We start from the raw sequence: 19,742 nt of genomic DNA, 5'->3' as shown, positions 1-19,742 counted from the left end.
GTAATCTGAATATGACAGTTTAGTTTTTAAGGAGGTTGTGATATTTTTACCATTTCCTGTTTTCATTTAGACCCCAAAAATACTTAAATGAATCGATGAAATAAACTGCATTTAATAAGGAATCGTTTTAGCTATGATAGAGCAGAAGAAGTCAAAACTCTGTGAGAAAGTTAAGTTAAAACTGAAAAACAGAACTGGTCTCCTCATCTCTCTGCAGCTATCCTTTGTCGGGTACCAGGTCCAGCAGGTGGTGCTGGTTCTGTCAGACCTGTCAGTATTCTATCAACAATAACAAACTGAAGAAAGTCGACACAAGCAGCATTTCAGTGGTTTAAGCCACACAAAGTTATTTTGTGGGATATATATATATATATACAAATTGCGGAGCATTCTTTTTTCGTAGGTCTAGCTACAGCATAAACCCAACAGAATAATACCATTATGTTCTGTGTTAACTATGTGACTGTCATTGTGCCTTTAGAAAGAAATACCCATAATAACAGCATTTAACTACTTAATAATGCTTTACATTTGTAAAAAACAAAACAAACAACTGCAGACATAGAAAAACATGTTTAAAGCACGTGGAAGCCTTACAGACTTTGAAGAGACGGTTGTGGATTTTGTGCAGTGAAGTGAATAAATACAGTGCTGATTCCTGTATGTGGTAGAAGTTTAACATTGTACTGAATGTTCTACTAGTGAAGACAAATAATAGCGTTGTTTTGTACCGAAATAATATTAATATGTATTCTTGAAAACTTGTTTAATTATAATATATTTAAACTCTGGAGAAGATTTAAATGTAACTTATTATTATGATAAAGTATGAATCAGTAGTGCCGTTGCACAGCATGGTCTGTGGATTATCTTGAGTAACCGGGTCAGGATTTAAGAGCCATTGCTGTGGAGTCACAACAAACCAATCTAGATAGACAATAACTTTAATTGGTTAAAGTGGGTTTTTTTGTACTATATAAATGTGAAGTTCACTGAACTAGCAGAATTTTACTCTGAAAGGATTATTTACTGCTCTCATGGCAAATGATAAGTGAGATAAGCACAATTTGTATTTATTTTTTTGTTTATTTTTTATTATTTTTTATTATTTTATTGATCAGTTATAAGATGTTGCACTGAATGTGGGTGAACCGGAGCTCCCGGAGTAAACCCTTAGCTACCATCACAGTATTTAACACACAGACTCACAAAGGCTCAAACCTTCTAGCTGTGATGTTACACTGTGACCTCTGCTGACGTTCATTTTGAAGGAGAAAAAACATCACGTTTTTTTCCCCCTCAAGATGATTATCGTATTAAACTGATTTTCTTTCTTAGATTAAGTGAATGAAGTTGATATTCACTGAATGTGGGGAAAAACCGGAGTTCCCGGAGTAAACCCTACCCTACCTTACCTTCACCTACTTTACACCAGCAGTATTTCTACGCCTGCAGATGTTAGATGGCTTTGCCCACAGACGAAGAACTTGCAGATGGTGCTGCGTTTCTTGGGTGGTGTCGTCAGGTGATCTTTGACGGCGGAGGCGATGCAGTTCCCGAGGGCTGGTTCCCCTAATTTCATGGAGAGCAGCACCATTTCTGCACTGCCCCACTTCTTACGAAGCTCCTGGAAAATGTCCTTGTCAAGTTGTTGAAAGGTTTTTGGGCCGGGATCAAAATCGACACCCTGGACTTCGGTCCACGTTCTTTCAAACAGATGCTTAATGATGGCCTCGGTGTTTGCAATGGTCCAGTTCACTTTTGTTTTCTTGAATATCCGGGAAACCAGCATCTCCACGAACAGCTGAACTGACATTTTCTTCATTTCTTCCTGTTCTGTTGCACCTTGTTCGGGTTCATCTGGTGTTTCCTCACATACTGACCCAGGAGCTGCTGAAGCTACGTCGTCCTCGATGCTGACGACCGGCGGCTGAGCTGGAGCAGGAGACTCAGCTTCCATTCTGTGTCCGTGCAGGTCGATTATAGCATTAATCTCTTTCAGGAAACTCCACATTTGATTCAGTATCTCAGCGTACGTGTCAGCATGTAACTGACTGCGAGTTGTCCTGCTTTTGATTGTTTCTGGGATAATCGTGGGCCCGACCCCATTTGTGAAGTGACTGGAGAGGAAATCCTTAACTTCCTGTGTGATTATACATCTCCTAACGTTCGAGCAATAATATTGCTGAAAATGATTGGGATCTACTAATGATTGGAAATCTGAGCGGTAATCTTCAAAATTGATGCTCTTTCCTGTCGGATAATTCATCTCCCAATTCTTCTGGTCTTTAAGAATTAGCCAAATACAGGTTTTTGCAATAGCTTCAAGCTCCTGACCGATTTCATTTTTTACCAGCCCATCATTTAGGCCTGTTATTCGCTCAATAATACGACTAATCCTATTCTGAACTCTGACAAGGACAATGTTAATTTTTTCGATCTCCAATACCAGGTGTGCTGGGTCAGAAATAGTGTGCACTAAATTCAGAGGTATATTATACTGGATCTCAACGTCTGGCTGACGAATCCTTTCCACCCATCTCTTCATGACGTGCGTGAAAATACGACATTGTTCGCTCAAATCTGAATACATTTCGATGTCTAGGATATTATCCCGGTTGGATATGATGTCCATTTCGTTATTCAGTTGGGAGAAGTTAAATTCACTAGGATTTACGCTATTTCTCCTTGTTGCCACACCCCTTGGCCTATACATCCAACGAATAAAAAAGTGAAACACTCGATAGGCTTCACAGTGTTCCATCTTATACTGAAAGTCTGACACTTGACCCATGAGATGTTCAAAGTACACCCTCAACGCCTCCAGACGTTGATTGTCTGGATTACTTACCGTGACTGGTGACTCGGCGCTGTCATTACTTGAAGAATAAAAGTCCAATTCTGTCCGTCGTGGTCTTCTGCGATAGGGACTGCTTCCCGCATTCATTACAGGCTCTTCACTGTTCACATTAGAAGAGACGTCAGCGTTATCACTGGCTGCGTCCTCTTCAGAGTTCCAGTCTGTCAGACCATCTGAAAGACTGTTTGTGGATTGAACTTGCTCCTCTGATTCCTCTCCATTTATTCCACTGAGAGGGCTGACAGCAGATCCATCCATCTGCGTCTCCTCCGTCTGCTGTGTTTGTGGTCGATCCATGGTGATTGTTGCCGTAATATTATAGTCGATAATCCTCAATGCTTTGAAACTCCTTGGTTAAGTTTTCACTCGCTGCTCTGTTGGTTTAACACTGACCGAGTGTGAAGCCAGTTTGAAATGTCATTGTATTGTTATTAGGCTACAATAATGTGTATCAATTATATCAAGGCAATAATTACATAGGCGTCACAGGCTCTCACGTGACGTCACCAAGGATCAAAGCCAAACGCAGCGTCACTTGTTTGCTTTGATCTGCTTGGACTTTGTGATCATCTTTTTCATTCAAAGACTCAAAGCCGTTACTGGTGACGTCACGAGTAACATCACTGAGCAGACGTTTATATATAGAAGCCATCAGTCTAGATTTAACAAGGAAAAGTAGATTCAACATGACTAGCCCAGGACCATCGCAGACCGCTCCACGAGACGTTCAGGATTTACTGGCTTTAATGGGCAATTTAAAACATGTGTTCATTAAACCGACACCAGCGACAGATGCAAAAATCCCCAAAACTGCATACGCGTATAAACTAAACTGCTATATAGGGCGGAAATACTCAGAGGTAGATTGGGATTCCGGATCAACGATTTCACTTGTATCTAATGCCTGGTGGCAGAGATATTTGTCATATGTAAAACTCGACCGATCGCCGAGGGCACAATGCGTAATTACGCTTTCAAATGGGACAACTGTGAAAGCCATCGGCCAGATAAAGGTCACATTTCGGTTTGCCAACCGTGCAGCTCCACAGATACAGACTGAAATAACCATGCATGTTGTGAAGGGTATGACTTTTACAACACCTCTCATAGGAAACAACCTCATTCGTTTCATGGCACAGGCTTTAAAATCTTCGCCGATGAATACGGTTGGAAGTGGCGCCACATCTGGAAGACTTTATACAGTAGACTGTGAAATTCATGGCATTAATACTCAAGCAATTTTGGATTCCGGTTCTGAAAGTTCACTTGTTAATGCTGATTGGATACGACAACATATGCCAAATGAGGTCAGAGATTTAGGTGAATTGGTTGAAGGCAATACACAGTTTGAAGTATTTGCAGCTAATGGAACACCCCTGAATGTAACCGGCTGGGTAGAAGTGACCTTACAAGTGGCATCCTTCACAGTTTGTAATGTGCCTTTGATTATTGCGACAGACAATGAGGCAACGATGATCGGCGCAAATGTGTTACAGGCCATTCTTTACCAAAGAGAGGCCGACATGAACAGACAGACTACAGAGACTACAGACACTGAGTCTCTTGGACCAACTCAGTCTCCGGCCGACAGCATCGAGGACAACGTTGATCCTTCAACAAGCTACTGGTAAGGTAAGGTAAGATATAGGGTTTACTCCGGGAGCTCCGGTTCACCCACATTCAGTGCAACATCTTAAAACTGTTCAATAAAATAATAAAAAATAAACAAATAAAAATTGTGCTTATCTCACTTATCATTTGCCATAAGAGCAGTAAATAATCCTTTCAGAGTAAAATTGTGCTAGTTCAGTGAAATAAAGTACAAAAAAGTACAAAAAAAACCCCACTTGCATCAGAATTAAAGTTAAAGTCTTGTCCCAAAGTAGAAAGTAGATTCGTTTGGCTTCAGAGGACAATCAAGACTGTATTTCTTATGATATATTACATATTCAATTCAGTCTAAAGTTTTGCATTCAGTGAGTTTCACATTATTTTTTAAGTACAGAAAGTACCAATATAAGAAATAACTTGAAAATAAAAACAATAATAAAAAAATAAAGACAAAAATGGTGCTTATCTCACTTATTATTTGCTATGAGAGCTATAAATCTTCCTTTCCAATTATAATGATGTGATTTTCACATTTGTATAAAGTAACCGTTTTTTCCAGAGAGAAATTATGTCAATCAAATTACCAAGTTCATGAATGCCGCCTTTTTCACAGAGTTAAATCCCAATAAACAATCTTATATGTCAGCCATTTTGTCCTGCTTAACCAAAGCTATCACCATGCTAGCATCAAAATCCCTACACTGCGTCTCCTCTCCAAGACTTCAGTTGGTTGGTTTTAATTAAATATAATGTGGAGCCATGTTTAAAGCTATGTTTGTATGTGTTGTATGTGTTTAAAATGTGCATGAGGGTTAGTTTGGGGTTATTTCTCGATTGTCTTACGAGTACGACTCCGAGCCGTTTGGGAAAGAACGAGATGCAGCGATTAAGAAAGTGGCCTGTGAGGCCGGAGTGGAGGTGACTCTACGACCTGGACAAGTGAGTTAACATCGACCCCTTACTACCTCAGCTTTACAGCCATCGATAACACAAACAATAAGGTGTTATTATTCTTTAGGTATTTGACTCTGTGCTCGTTTCCCTCCTGCAGGATCATCGAGTTAAATGGGGGTCAGTCGCCTCTCACCTACAAGCGGTTCCAGATGCCTGCAGAGTCCATCAGACGCATGGGGAAATGGACCGCTGTGGAGATGCCTGCAGAGTCCATCACGGACCGAACCACGTCATGGGGGAAATGCAGGAGCCGTGAACCATACGACTGCATTCCATTTGAGTCAGATTTTTCATCTGGAAAGCGTCCCGTCCTTTTAAAAGGAACGCAGCGTTAATGTGATTATTTTCTTTTGTATGTGATCCCTGGACGGAACTGACGTCAGTAGATTTTTCATTTGGAAAACCGCCTGAAGTTGGATTTCTGACTCAGAAAGTCAGACGAACTCCAACCTTAAAATCAAAGATGGCTGCTCCACACATTCACAGTTAAAACATTTTTTTTTAACATGTAGTTTATTAGCACTTCTGTCTTACTTGTGTCTCATTAAATCAGTCATAGATACAGCACTGTCCAACTTATATCTGTGGACTCGTTGCTATGGTGTTTATATGCACAAAGAGTTGAGACTTGCATCAGAATTAAAGTTAAAGTCTTGTCCCAAAATGGAAAGTAGATACGTCCAAAATCTGTTAATCCCACGGAACTCTTAAAAGCGCTCGAAGGGACAGTTTACCCCCAAATCAAAAACACACATTTGTCCTGTTATCTGAAGCGCTATTTATCAATCTAGATTGGTTTGTTGTGACTCAACAGCAATGGCTCTTAAATCCTGACCCGGTTACTCAAGATAATCCACAGACCTTTATCATAATAATAAGTTACATTTAAGTCTTCTCCAGAGTTTAAATATATTATAATTAAACACATTTTCAAGAATACATATTAAAAGATTAAGAATGAAACCATGTCGTATATTTAAACCCAGTTTTTAATGAAACAAGCACATTGAGAAGGAACAAGACGCAAGTGGAGCGGTTCTCTCAAGTGGTACATTTATTTGGGGGGTAATACAGAGCAGGCACCGTAATATGAAGTATCCTTATTAATGTCCCCTTTTCTCAGGAACAACTTGATCTTTAACATCATACTGATATTGCCTCTACAGCGGTGAGGATTAAATTGAGTCCACTAGTACTGAGATGGAGAAAGGGAATGATTAAAACACTCGTTGATAGATATCTCAGGACGGCTCCAAAAGGAGAAAATCGGGAAGTAGAATAAATGAGAGGCAGCTGTAATAGAATAAATACAAGATTTATCTCCTTTCTTTTTTAAAAGGAAAAAAATCCACAATGATTTCTCATATCAAAAATATATCAATGGGTCTATGGCTACACGAAGAGAGAAAACGCACATACAATATTCAAATATGTACAACTTGTATGTGAAATTAGCAAAATCATTATATACACAAGGGCTTTTTTTTGTTTGTTGTCCCGGCAATATTATCCCAAAGATGAGCACAGTGTAAACGGCCGCTCCAGTGATGTCGGTGCCGGTCGGGTCGTGCAGTCCACGTGATCATATACAGTCCTGATAGTTGATAAACGTTTTGTGTGTGTGTGTGTGTGTGTCTGTGTGTGTGTGTGTGTGTGTGTGTGTGTGTGTGTGTGTGTGTCTGTGTGTGTTTAATGAGGCTCCTCTTGAAGTTGAAAAAACACGTACGCCTTAACGTCCATTTAGTGTCGGCTGTGTCCTCGATCCGTCTGCAGACATTCCTGTGAGGAGACAGAGAGGACACACATCAGCTGAGAATTATTTCTAATCTAAAAAAAAGAAAATGCACTTGCAGCAATTAACTCATCACTTCTGAAAAATACAAAATACAAAAAAAGGAAGATTTAAAAACCATACATTATACATTTTGATGTTATGATTTAGTTTTATGACCACATTCCTTATGGTACCAAGATTTTCCATTTAAGGTCTGTTATTGTTTTATTTAATTTTATTTCTACTGGCCTGAAGTGAAAGTCTCCCACTGACCTTCTAGTGAGTGCTCTGTCTCTTAAGTTTAGACCCTTTGCCATTCTGGGAGTCCTCGCTGTGCCGCTTGACACTGGACTGAGTGATGCAACTGTGTTCAGGTCCTGTTAAAAAACAAAACAGAAACTGAACATACAGTTTTACCGTCTTTGGCACTACCTACACAAAAAGGAGGCATAGATAAATATACCTTTATAGATATTGGTTTAGGACTTATCATCCAAACAGGCGAAACAGTAGATCTCCCTTTTTGGTGTAAAAGCATATCAGTTCTCACCTTTCTGAAGTGCAGGAAACTGCTGAGCTCCTTGGCTGTAACACATCATACTGGTACTGGTGCCTGCGTAACCTGGAATTCAAGATTAAAGGATTAGCCGAGACATTATCGTGACAACATAAGGGTGACAAATACAGGGAAACAAATGAGGTATAAAAGGGGGAAGGTGAGACATATAAAGCATTGAGTTCCTCACCCTGCTGATGTGTGCTGGTTTGCGGATCGGCCTGCAGGTACATCCGGACGCCGCTTTGCCAGTCGGCCTGGGAGTTAACTGGCATCTGATAGCCTGTAAAACAACAAAACAACAACACATTTTAATCTTTCCGTCAAGGATGGAACTTCACCTTCAGAGGCGATGGAGAAAAAATGTTATGAAGAACTACTGCAGGTGGTGTGCCGCTTACCAGATGGAGCTGCAGCGCTGTGTGTAGCCTCAGCGGGGAACCCCATCCCGTCGGAGGTCATCTCCCCGTTACCGTTAGAGGTGGACGGAACCGAAGCCAAAAGGCCTGAAGACACAGACGACCGACAGTCAACAGCTGATACAAAGTACTTTAGATAGACGAGATCCCATCAATGCAAACCACTGCTGGATAAGAATTGTTTATCTTGCTATAGTTCAGTTTTCAGTTTTTTTTTTGTTTAAAGAAAAATACTTTTTTAGTCTCTTGTGGGTCTGGAACCAAGATAAACACAGACATTTGAACTCCGGTTCTTTAAAGTCATGTTTTCCCTTTTTCGTTTTACAGTATTGGCATTTTGCCGTTATTGTTATTCTGATAGTAGAGAGGAAGACAGAAAACAAGGGAGAGAGAGAGAGAAGTTTGACATAAAACAAAGCTGGAATTAAACCATTGGACATGGCGCTTATGTGGCGTGCACCTTAATTATTCAGCTACAAGGGCACCCTTTATTTATTTTGATAAAGTCTAAGTTAAAAAACGAGAGACAGCGAGACAACATGTTCTATATGTTCTGGACGCCAACCGGCGTTAACTCTGGTTATATCTACATCGTTTGTTCAACTCCTGTAACTGTAAATGAGGGAAAATGAGCAAACTAATCATGTCATGTGACCTGTCGTTCCTGCTTCCTATCAACATCTCAGACGTTTGTGAGTCTGTGTCCGGCGTCTTGCCCTTACCGAGGCCTCTGTAACAGGAGAGCTGCTGGTAGATCTGTTTCATGCGCTCGATGTTGAGACGACTGGCCTCTGCGTGGTGCACCATGGGCTTGGGGTAATGCACTCCGATGACGCATTTGGCCTCCTTCTGCACGCTCTCCGGAGCGTTCCAGGGATCGTAAATGTACTTGGCCGGAAAGCCTCTCAGAATGGGCAGGTAGTGCCTGAGAGAAGGGATGAAGAGGTTTAGTCCTAATTATCGTTTAATATACTCGCATCAGCATCCATCAATAACTGCTATCAATTAAGCGGAAATTTTAGCATCCCAGCTTTGGGATTTATTAAAAAGGTTCCTGGGTGCATTGCGGTTTGTCAGCATACCGAATGTAATCTCCGTTGGGGTCGGTGCGTCGGCCGAAACCCACGGGGCAGTAGCAGTGGAAGAACTGCTGGAAGAAAGAGCTGCAGGAGAGCCACATCCAGCTGCCTGCGTTCACACTCCAGTCTGCATCCAGCAGCAGCTCCTCAAACACCTGAGGAAACACACACAGGCCTCATGTTAGCTGAGGAGCACTAAGTATTTATTTTTAATAACTTTAAGGAGAAATAATTGAAAAATAAATATTTCAGAAGCAGATTTAGCAGAAATATTTTTTCTCATATTCTCTTTTAAAACACCTGGTGCTTAAATATTCAACATACTGTATTGTTCAGTGAAATTTGTTGTCTTTTAAAAAAAATAAAGCAAATTCTTTGAGAAAAAAAGACCACAGCAGCAAACAAACACAAGAAAGAAAATAGAATATAAAACTGATATTAAACAACATAATCTGAATACTTTAAATGAAGAACAAAACAAACAAAAAAGGCGTAAAAATGTATATTAAACATATTCAACGCGGTCTACCTTCATGCCCTCCTCCCAGCCGATCCACAGGTCTCCTCTGGTCAGGAAACAGGCCACGGCGTGCCTCGCCAGGTGGTGGATCCAGCCCTCCTGCCTCAGCTGCGTCATGATGGCGTCGATCCAGGGGAAGCCCGTCCGGCCCTCCGCCCACTTGGCCAGCGCCTCGGGGTTGCGGTCCCACGGGATCTGAACGCAGATGGGGTTGCTCTCCATCTTGTCGAAGCAGGGGTTGTTGGTGGCCGCCGTGTAGAAGAACTCGCGCCACAGCAGCTGACCGTAGAGCGAGAGGGGAGGCGAGCTGTTCTTCTTCACCTGGAGGGGTGTTGGAGAAGCGGTGGGACACTTGTTATCATCAAACTTCTCATTAACAAAGGAGTGGGAAAAAACGCTTGGAGCTGACTGGTATTGCAAAACTTGACATTTCTTGTCCGTAAACATCTGCACTGTAGTCTGAATGTACAACATCACAGCTCCAGAGGGAGCCAGCGGAGCAAGTTAAGAGTGCCGTGGATAGGTCAGCTTGTTACAGAATAAATATTGAACCACTAGGTGGTGGTGTAAACAACTGGAGCAGTAGATGAACCTCTATGCATGCAGTAGTTTACCTTGCTTAAATTACAGGATACTTGTATTTACAGTAAATTCAATATAAAATAAATGTGGCATGAATGATAAAAAACAATTTCACTTAAGTTTGTTTCAATAACTGTGTTGGCCCAAATATGAGACGTCCCCTCATCTCCCAACAGCAGATCTTTGGGCCGATATAATAATTCATCCGATAGTGAGAAATCGTTCAGAGGTGTTTCGTGACTCACCTTCTTGTAGAGGTCGGTGAGTTTGAAGTAGAAGAGGCGGCAGGAGAGGCAGCCGAAGCGCAGGTACGGACTGAGGCCCGTCGGGCTGGCGAGCAGCGAGTTGGCGTTCATTCTGGGACGCTCAAAGTTGGCCACCCACGCCTGATGGCGACAAGGTCACATGATCAGACATGAATGACAGCACGGTGTAATGTCACCAATGTTTGAAAAGGTCTCTATCATGGCTGTCACATTTGTAGAGAAGCAACCAAAGATAGACATTTATCTAAAACAGCCCTCCATGATTAGAATAATCATTTTTTTCTTTTATAATAGTTGTAGTTTAATTTGATTGTTTTTATTTTAAATGACAAGACAGTAGGTAGGTAGGATCTGACTAACCTTCCTCTCTAAATGCCTCTCGAGTCGTGTGAGGGCTTCGGTCTCTCCCCCCGGCCACACAGCTGAGGACAGACCTTCAGTATCAAAACCTGCAGGGATCACATACAAAAGAAAATAATCACATTAACGCTGCGTTCCTTTTAAAAGGAAAACTAAATGTTGTTTTTCTCCTGTCAGGTTAGCCGTTGTTAGCACTACCAATTGATAACAGCAGTCATTTGTGCATATAAACACCATAGCAACGAGTCCACAGATATAAGTTGGACAGTGCTGTATCTATGACTGATTTAATGAGACACAAATAAGACAGAAGTGCTTTAACTGTGGATGTGTGGTGCAGCCATCTTTGATTTTAAGGTTGGAGTTCTTCTGACTTTCTGAGTCAGAAATTCAGGCGGCTTTCCAGATGAAAAATCTGACTTCAAATGGAATGCAGTGTAAATGTACGTGTGGTTCACGTTCTCCTGCTTTATCCGAAACCCAAACTACTGACGTGGCTCCGTCCGGCCCGACTCACCCAGCTCCTCCAAGGAGGGGACGCCGAACTTGTCATCGTGGTCGTCGGACAGCGGCGTCCTGCATTTCCCCATGGCGTCGGCCGTGATGGACTCTGCAGGCATCTCCACCGCGTCCATGCGACTGATGAGGGTCTGGAACCGCTTGTAGGTGAGAGGCGACTGACCCCCATTTAACTCGATGATCCTGCAGGAGGGAAACGAGCACAGAGTCAAATACCCAAAGAATAATAACACCTTATTGTTTGTGTTATCGATGGCTGTAAAGCTGAGGTACTAAGGGGTCGATGTTAACTCACTTGTCCAGGTCGTAGAGTGTGTGTGAGATGCGAACGGTCACCTCCACTCCGGCCTCACAGGCCACTTTCTTAATCGCTGCATCTCGTTCTTTCCCAAACGGCTCGGAGTCGTACTCGTAAGACAAACGAGAAATATTCCATTCCTAAAGATCAGGGAGTTCGCAAAAGTTAGCATGGAATAATAATAAAAAGGTTTTTCCTCAACATGTTTTAAAAAGCGCGCTGGGGCTTTAGCTTGACGGTCAAATGAGACGTCACCTTGAAAAGTCTAGGAAAGACATCCGTGGGTTGTCCTCGGATCACAAACAGTCGAGAGTTGAGCTTACGGAGGCTGGAGTCCAAGTCCTCGAGACTCTGCAGCAAGAACCTGGAGGACGACAGCAATGACAAAGGGTTAAAAAACAGCTAAATATTCAAAAGTGTGTTTCAAAGTCAGGAACTTTCGGGATGTTGAAGCTGGAAAATAGGAACATTGTGTTACTAGCAATGAAAGTTAAACAGCTAGGAAAGAAAAGTCTGTTTGGATGTGTAGGAATGATTATTTTGGGTTGTACTGCTCTTTGTTGTGCTAAACTAATGCAGCACGATACAGAAACATATGTTCAGGCAACCAAATCCAAGAGTCGGTTTTCTTATAGAAAAGGTTTTACCGTGTTTTCTAAGTATTTCAAGGAAATCTCTTTTGTTTCCAGTGGAGTTGACAGAAGAGGATCCAGACTAAATGCGTGTTCCTGTTACAGATCGATGGTGTTTTACGATAACACTCTCATATAATCTGTGCTGTGCTTCCCTAATTTATTTTAACCAAAAATAAGAAATGCCAACTGTAAACATCAGAGCACACACACATAAACACACACACCGGGCCACACTTGTGTGCAGACAGAGCGGCAGTAATACGGTGCTTCCCGTGCTGTCGCCATGGCTACCCAAGTTCATAGGTGGAGGCTTCCTGTATCCTCCAGGTCTATCATGTCTTCTACTGAAACCAAAGCCAGACGAGTGCTGTCTATTTAATAACACAATGTATATATATATATATATATATATATATATTTCAGTTATTTTTCTGATAATATTGTTAACTGTGTAGGCTGAAGATCTAAGTGGAGGTCCACATTTAAAAGCAAATCATGGGCATCATTTTGTCTCTGCATGTTTTTTGATAAGTTATTCTATATTTTATTTTTCATTTTTAGTTTACTTTAGCTTTTATTATTTATTATTTTAATTATCTGTACTATTGCTGTCTTAGTGCTGCTGTAACAACCACACTTCCCCTTCAGGGATCAATAAAGTTTTATCTAGTCCTTTTTCTACTGGTCCGGCTTCATTTGTCATACATCACTTAAGGCTGGGTGATATGGAGAAAATATATCACGAATATCACGTGATTTTAAACCATTACATCAATATTGTGAAGATATTGTAGGGTAGATGCTTTCACTTAATATTTACACAATGAGGTTTTTTGATAAGAAATCATCAGAAAATGACATAATTTTACTGTAATCCAGCCTTTAAAACAAAGGAAAGACAACTTTTATGCCATATTACGATATCCAAAATCTAAGATGATATCTAGTCTCACATTAAGATATCGATATAATATTGATATATTGCCCAGCCCTCAATAAAAATATCCTTCGGTTAGCGATAAATAGCATAGCATAGGGGCGGCTGTGGCTCAGTGGAGAGCAGGGTCGTCCTCCAATCAGAGGATCGGCGGTTCGATCCCTGGCTCCGGCAGTCCATGTCAATGTGTCCTTGGGCAAGACGCTTAAATGATCATTCTGTTCCACTCTCAAAAAGTTGCTGTGTGCATCCACATCTGGAGGCAGTTATAAGCACAGTGGTATCTGATGATGGCAACTGGAAAGCTCTCTAACATCTCGTCTCACCACTAACACACTGACCTACTAGCGCCATGTGTAGAGATGTCTGTGGGAGGGAAAGTTGCCGTGATTATGTCATCTGGCATGGACCCGCCTCATTCCCTGAGGAACGCCAGGGCGGCTCATTTTTCACAAGCTATTCAGATGATAATGATTCAACTTCAGGTAGTTGTGAAGTAGTTTGTGTCTGAGGGTAAGCTTAATATCAGTAACACCTCTCTCTGTGTAAAGCAACTAGAGCTCCTTTCCCAGCGGATAAAAACACCACTAACATCTGCTTTCTGCCTCCAGAAGTAAAGGCTACAATTGGCATTTGTTTCCGGGATGAATGACTCTGCAGCAGTCACAGGTAATTTATCGGCTTCAGCTCTGATCGGCAGCAGTGGAAACGTGACATGAAGCTAATATCCCCCCCGTTTCTGCTGAGCTGCTTTGTGATGAGCGTTGAAGTGACACTATAATAAAGATTTGAACAATTACAACTCATCAAAACTGTCCTTGTTAATCTTTCCACTGTTCCACTTTCAACCTATCTGGTTTGAGAGTTTGAAACGGACTCAGTAACAGTATATATATATATATACGTATATAAAATAAGTTATCACAGGTACATTTTCACTGTTTTCTGCTGTGTTTGTAACATTGAACTTGACACAAAAACAGAAAGGCATACTCGTCCACTGGTAAGGTGAAAGGAGCCTATGCCCTATTTTTTTTTTTCAGTGTTTAAAAAACCCCAAACATATACGCTTAATTTTGGTGCGATCATATAATTAACTACTTGTTCCACTAAACCACAGCTGGAGCTTTTTCTGCAGACTTTGACATTATTTGCAACAACAAATCGATGACACAAACAAAAAGAAATACAAATCTCTTGACTCTCAAAAGAGAGATTTTGACCCTCTAAATATTTTATTTCCTGCGCACTCCTACTGTTTTAAGAGATGAAAGGTTTTTATGTTCGTGTCTGATATGTGCATTCAAAAAAACATTAAGAGAATAAATCTGAGAATGCTGAGCGGTCTGTGTGTTAGCTCTGCGTCAGCCCAGGCTTCTGTTGCATAACATAACCGTGGAAGCTCAACTCGGATGCTCCATAACAGCTCCTACTCTCCCAGTGACGGCATGGGACCTCAATGCAAACCAGAGCGGCTTCACAGCAGGACACCCACCCTACTGCAAACCTCTGGAGCTCTTTCCCTCAGCAGCTGCATGTGTACATGTGCCAGACAAAGAAAGCCGCAGCTCCCACGCAGAAGCAGTTAGCAGACTGCAGCACAAATGTGTGTAATGAATAAAGGTCTGGGTCACGGGCCAAGCTGGGTACCAAAGATGCCAACAACTGTTTGTGGTTAGTAGGAAAACTTTCCATGTAACACAGAAGGTTAACTCTGGACTGTCTGCTGGACGGGTTATAGGGTTAGAAAGAAGGAGGACAAAGCCGGTGGGTTATAGGTTGTCACATGATCCACTAACCATAACAGTCCACGCTCTTATCTCCGTCACATGAGCCCGTTAAGCCTCATATACACGTGTGTGACACCAGACTTTCCCTATCTTGCACCCGTACATGCACACAAGCTTAGTGTCCGTTAGGTCAGGAAAAGTCAGTTACATAAAATGTGAGGACTATGTGATGAATGTCAAAATCAGACAATAATATATCGCAGCAGTAATCCACTTCTGACACGTTAAAATGCACAGTTTGATTTATTTTTAACCCTCCAAACTCCTGTCCAAAGAGTTTGCACTGAAGGAACGGACAACCTTCCCTTACTTGGAAAAATGCCGAAGAGATTAAAACAAAGCTTGTTAAGGCAGTATTCTCAGCTCTTGCAAATGAAGAATTATCAAGTTTGAAATTCCCTACTTCTGTCTTTGGGCTATATTTTCAAACACATAAGTCACTTTGAGATTTTGGAGAGACCGATCTCTGCCAAGTGTAAATTAAGCTGCCACAATCTAGTCACAGTACAGACGACTGATCAATGAGCTGGGGAACCTTGATGTAAAAGATTTTGGGAACTAGCAGGGAAACATAGATCAACACGCCAAAATACTGTTTACCAATTTGAGATTTTATGCACCTTTAGAGGAGTTTAAAAAGTCATATTATAAATGATATGTGATGCCAGCACTCATTATTTATATAGCCTAATTGAATCATGTATCTGACGGTCTAATGGATGTTTGGTTTAATGATGATTACTGTTTAGAGATTACAGTTTTATTGGCCACTACAATTTATGATGTAATGGAGGAGTATCTAATTGAGGTCTTTAATATAATCGAGATAATACAAGCCAAACAGTTTAATACTATTCTCTAATGTTGTGCTTCTCAAAAGCTTATTAACTGATTCTTAATATTTTGCAAAACTCAAAAAGATTAGATTTTCTTCTTCTGTGGTAATGAACAAAACAGACAGTGAGGCAGTCTACATGTCAAGGATGCACCTGCTGTGAACAAATATAGAGACACATTTTGTTTTGTGTTATATTCGTTCTGTTATTACATATGAAGCATGCTTATCTCTTTGAGGCAGACACAACAAAACAATGCAGTGTTGTCGAATAGAACAAAACAGCTGTGAGACATCTGCACCAACCAGCACCACAGATACTAGAAAGCAGTTGTAATATACTTCATCAAGGGGATTAGGGCTGAAACCAACAGTTATTGTTATTATCAATTAATCTGTTGATTACTTTCTGGATTAATCGTTTTGTCCAAAAATGTCAAAAGATTATAAAAAGAGACTGCCCAAGGCTACATCTTCTCTCTGACCAACAGCAATAAACCAAAACATATTCAGTTTGAAATCATATCATAATATCCATTAAGGTAGAAGCAGAAAATTGTATGGCACTTTTGCTTGAAATTATTACACTATTTTCAAAACAGTTGCAGAGGAATAATCTGTCTGATCGTTTCATCGACTCATCACATTAGCAAAAAACAAAAACACAACTTTTGGATGTGAAACACTTAATTTCCCATTGCTTTCAACTGAACAGCAAAAAATACAGCCCATAAACCTATGACACATAACATGCATTTGGGGGCAAAAATGTAAAATGTTATAAAAAAAGAAATCCAAGCATCCAGATGTGCATGGATCACAGCGAGGAGCCATTTAAATCACTTCTTAAAACACTTTTTTACAGAATGTTTTTAATTGGTTTTAGTATTTTATCTTTAATTCTTCACTATTTTATGTTTACCTATGTTACTTGATTTTATTTATTTTGTTCGTTTATTTGATTGTCACTTTGTTTCTCTGTTCAGTTTTATCCTAACCATTGTTCTTAATGTTTCTTCTATTGCACTGTTTTGCTGCCTTGTCTGTCGAAGCACTTTGTTTTTTAAAAGGTGCTATATAAATAAAGTTATTATTATTATTATTATTATTATTATTATTATTATTATTATTATTATTATTATTATTATGTTGTGAATGGTGCTCCCTCTGCATGCAATGCCACAGAAAAAACCCAAAAGGGACCATTTCAAATGTTTATTATTAAAATGTATTATTATCATCATCATCAGGATGTTCTCACCTCCACCTGTTGATCCCAACGTTGGAGGATCCAGCGAACCAGGGGTCGAGGATGTAGACGCAGCGCACAGTGTCCGCTCCCTGCACAGACTCCTGGAGCGACGGGTTGTCGTGGAGCCGCAAGCCCTTCCTGAACCAGTGGATCGTATTAATGACCATTACTCAACTGGATGACACCTTTTTTTTGTTGTTGTTGTTGCAAATCAATAATAAAAATATGTATCCAAGAAGAAAAAAAAAAAAAGGTGAATCCAAATATGGGAAGAAAAGCTTGTTGTTTTTCAGTGATGCAGTCAAAGTTTGCAATCAACCTTGCTCTAAGAGAATATTTTCCATAATGTCCAAGAATTTAAAAACCATCCGAGCAACCACGCAGGCTTTAAGACCCGGATTACTGACGCACAGTAACCTCGTTTCGTGTTGTATAACTTGTTTTTCTAAATGATATATGAGAATAAAAAAAAAAAAGCTTTGTATAATTGTTTACTAAAACGCTTTTTGCAAGAATGCACTGCAGAAATACTACTTTCATATAATTAAGTAATTAAGATTTCAAGGTAATCTTTTGTAATTATTATTATATATTTGTTTTTAATAAATCCTCTTCCTAAAGCAACCTGAACAAATAAAAAACTGTTAAAAAAAAATCCTCTAAGTCGTCTCCTGCACTGTCTGTCCTCTGTTTTGGGCATCAATATGGAGCGCTCGTCCTCAGCTCTATCTCAGAGACGCACCTACAAAACCTAGACCCCGCCCCCACACGGGGACGCGCACTGGCTATGAGCTCTGTGATTGGTCCAGAGGGCTGCGTCAGATTACTCGGTGTTGTCACGTTTCTGCAGCGTGCTCTCCCTGCTCCCTTAAAGACAGACAAACACTGGTGATATTATTATTATTATTATTATTATTATTATTATTATTATTATTATTATTATTCCTGTTCTATCTTTATTATATTATTTTTATTTTGTTGTATAGTATGTGTATTTATTAGTTGTATAGTATGTGTATTTATTGTCTGTGTAGTTGTATAGTATGTGTATTTATTGTCTGTGTAGTTGTATAGTATGTGTATTTATTGTCTGTGTAGTTGTATAGTATGTGTATTTATTGTCTGTGTAGTTGTATAGTATGTGTATTTATTGTCTGTGTAGTTGTATAGTATGTATTTATTGTCTGTGTAGTTGTATAGTATGTGTATTTATTGTCTGTGTAGTTGTATAGTATGTGTATTTATTGTCTGTGTCTGTGTAGTTGCTTGAATTTCCCCCATGGGGATCAATAAAGGAATATAATAATAATATAATTATTATTATTATTATTATTATTTACTGAATTGTGAGCTCTTATGGTAAACATTTCAAACTGGAAAACATATCTAAAATAAGTCGAGTTTATCTGCAAGTGTAGACTACTCTCATATTTGTTTTTGGTTTACTACAAGTATAATAAAATTATGTTTGAAAAAAAAAAAGATAGTTCTATAAGATGTAAGATAAGATAAGATAAGATAATCCTTTATTTGCAGGATTACAGCAGCATAGGGTATAGTGCACACAAGAGACATAAAAGAAAGACAAGATACAAATAAAATGAAATAAATTAAAAGTATTAAGCAATTGTAAAAAAAATCCACAATAACTGAAATATTATATGTACAGAATATAAAACATACATTAAGAAGACATATGGTTGATTTAAACACGTTAAGAGTTTAAAAGTATCAGCAAAATAACTATGAAAACCTCCAGCCACCAGAGTCACCTGGCTTGTTTACCATAAAAGAACCCGGATGAGCACATGAAGTCAGGCATGATGGGGGCGGTCACGCGTCTGTGTGCGTGTCTGTCTCTGTGTGTCATCAGAGCACTGGGATTCATATTCAGTCAGATTTGCCCCACTTTCAGACAGAAGTCAGTTGTGGAGATTGCTGGAAACTGATTGAAACAGCAAAAATATTTTCAAACAGAGGCTGTATGTTCAGAGGTTGGGTTATGATTTAAGGAAAACATGAAGTGCTTAAATTTGCTCTTTAAATAAGTTTTGCCTTTTATATATATATGTCACACGCAATTTTGTGTCTTATGTAAAAAGGTGCTACTCAAATGAACTTGACTTGCCTTGTTGTTAGAGCCAAGATGTTATTCGAGTAATATTACCTATTTTACCTTCTATCTTTATTTTGTTGTATAGTATGTGTATTTATTGTCTGTGTCTGTGTAGTTGTATAGTATGTGTATTTATTGTGTGTAGTTGTATAGTATGTGTATTTATTGTCTGTGTAGTTGTATAGTATGTGTATTTATTGTCTGTGTAGTTGTATAGTATGTGTATTTATTGTCTGTGTAGTTGTATAGTATGTGTATTTATTGTCTGTGTAGTTGTATAGTATGTGTATTTATTGTCTGTGTAGTTGTATAGTATGTGTATTTATTGTCTGTGTAGTTGTATAGTATGTGTATTTATTGTCTGTGTAGTTGTATAGTA

The 19,742-nt window shown here is 39.7% G+C and overlaps 1 protein-coding gene across 1 annotated transcript; it reads right to left on the bottom strand.

The window, feature by feature from the left end:
* Positions 1–7,115: 7,115 nt before the first annotated feature.
* Positions 7,116–17,414, bottom strand: LOC129112225 (cryptochrome-1-like). Its single transcript, XM_054624222.1, has 14 exons — positions 17,257–17,414; positions 12,054–12,162; positions 11,796–11,938; positions 11,499–11,683; positions 10,982–11,070; positions 10,601–10,741; positions 9,783–10,094; positions 9,257–9,408; positions 8,897–9,099; positions 8,157–8,261; positions 7,946–8,038; positions 7,750–7,821; positions 7,473–7,576; positions 7,116–7,204 (listed from the first exon to the last, which is right to left on the bottom strand). The coding sequence occupies exons 1-13, from the start codon at positions 17,412–17,414 to the stop codon at positions 7,476–7,478; spliced, it is 1,863 nt and encodes a 620-aa protein (XP_054480197.1). The 3' UTR covers positions 7,116–7,204; positions 7,473–7,475.
* Positions 17,415–19,742: the final 2,328 nt, after the last annotated feature.

The sequence above is a fragment of the Anoplopoma fimbria genome, chromosome 23 (genome assembly GCF_027596085.1).
Source record: "Anoplopoma fimbria isolate UVic2021 breed Golden Eagle Sablefish chromosome 23, Afim_UVic_2022, whole genome shotgun sequence".
NCBI classification, from domain to species: Eukaryota; Metazoa; Chordata; class Actinopteri; order Perciformes; family Anoplopomatidae; genus Anoplopoma; species Anoplopoma fimbria.
The sequence above is the reverse complement of the archived record's forward strand: the minus strand, read 5'-3'. Positions and strand labels throughout refer to the sequence as shown.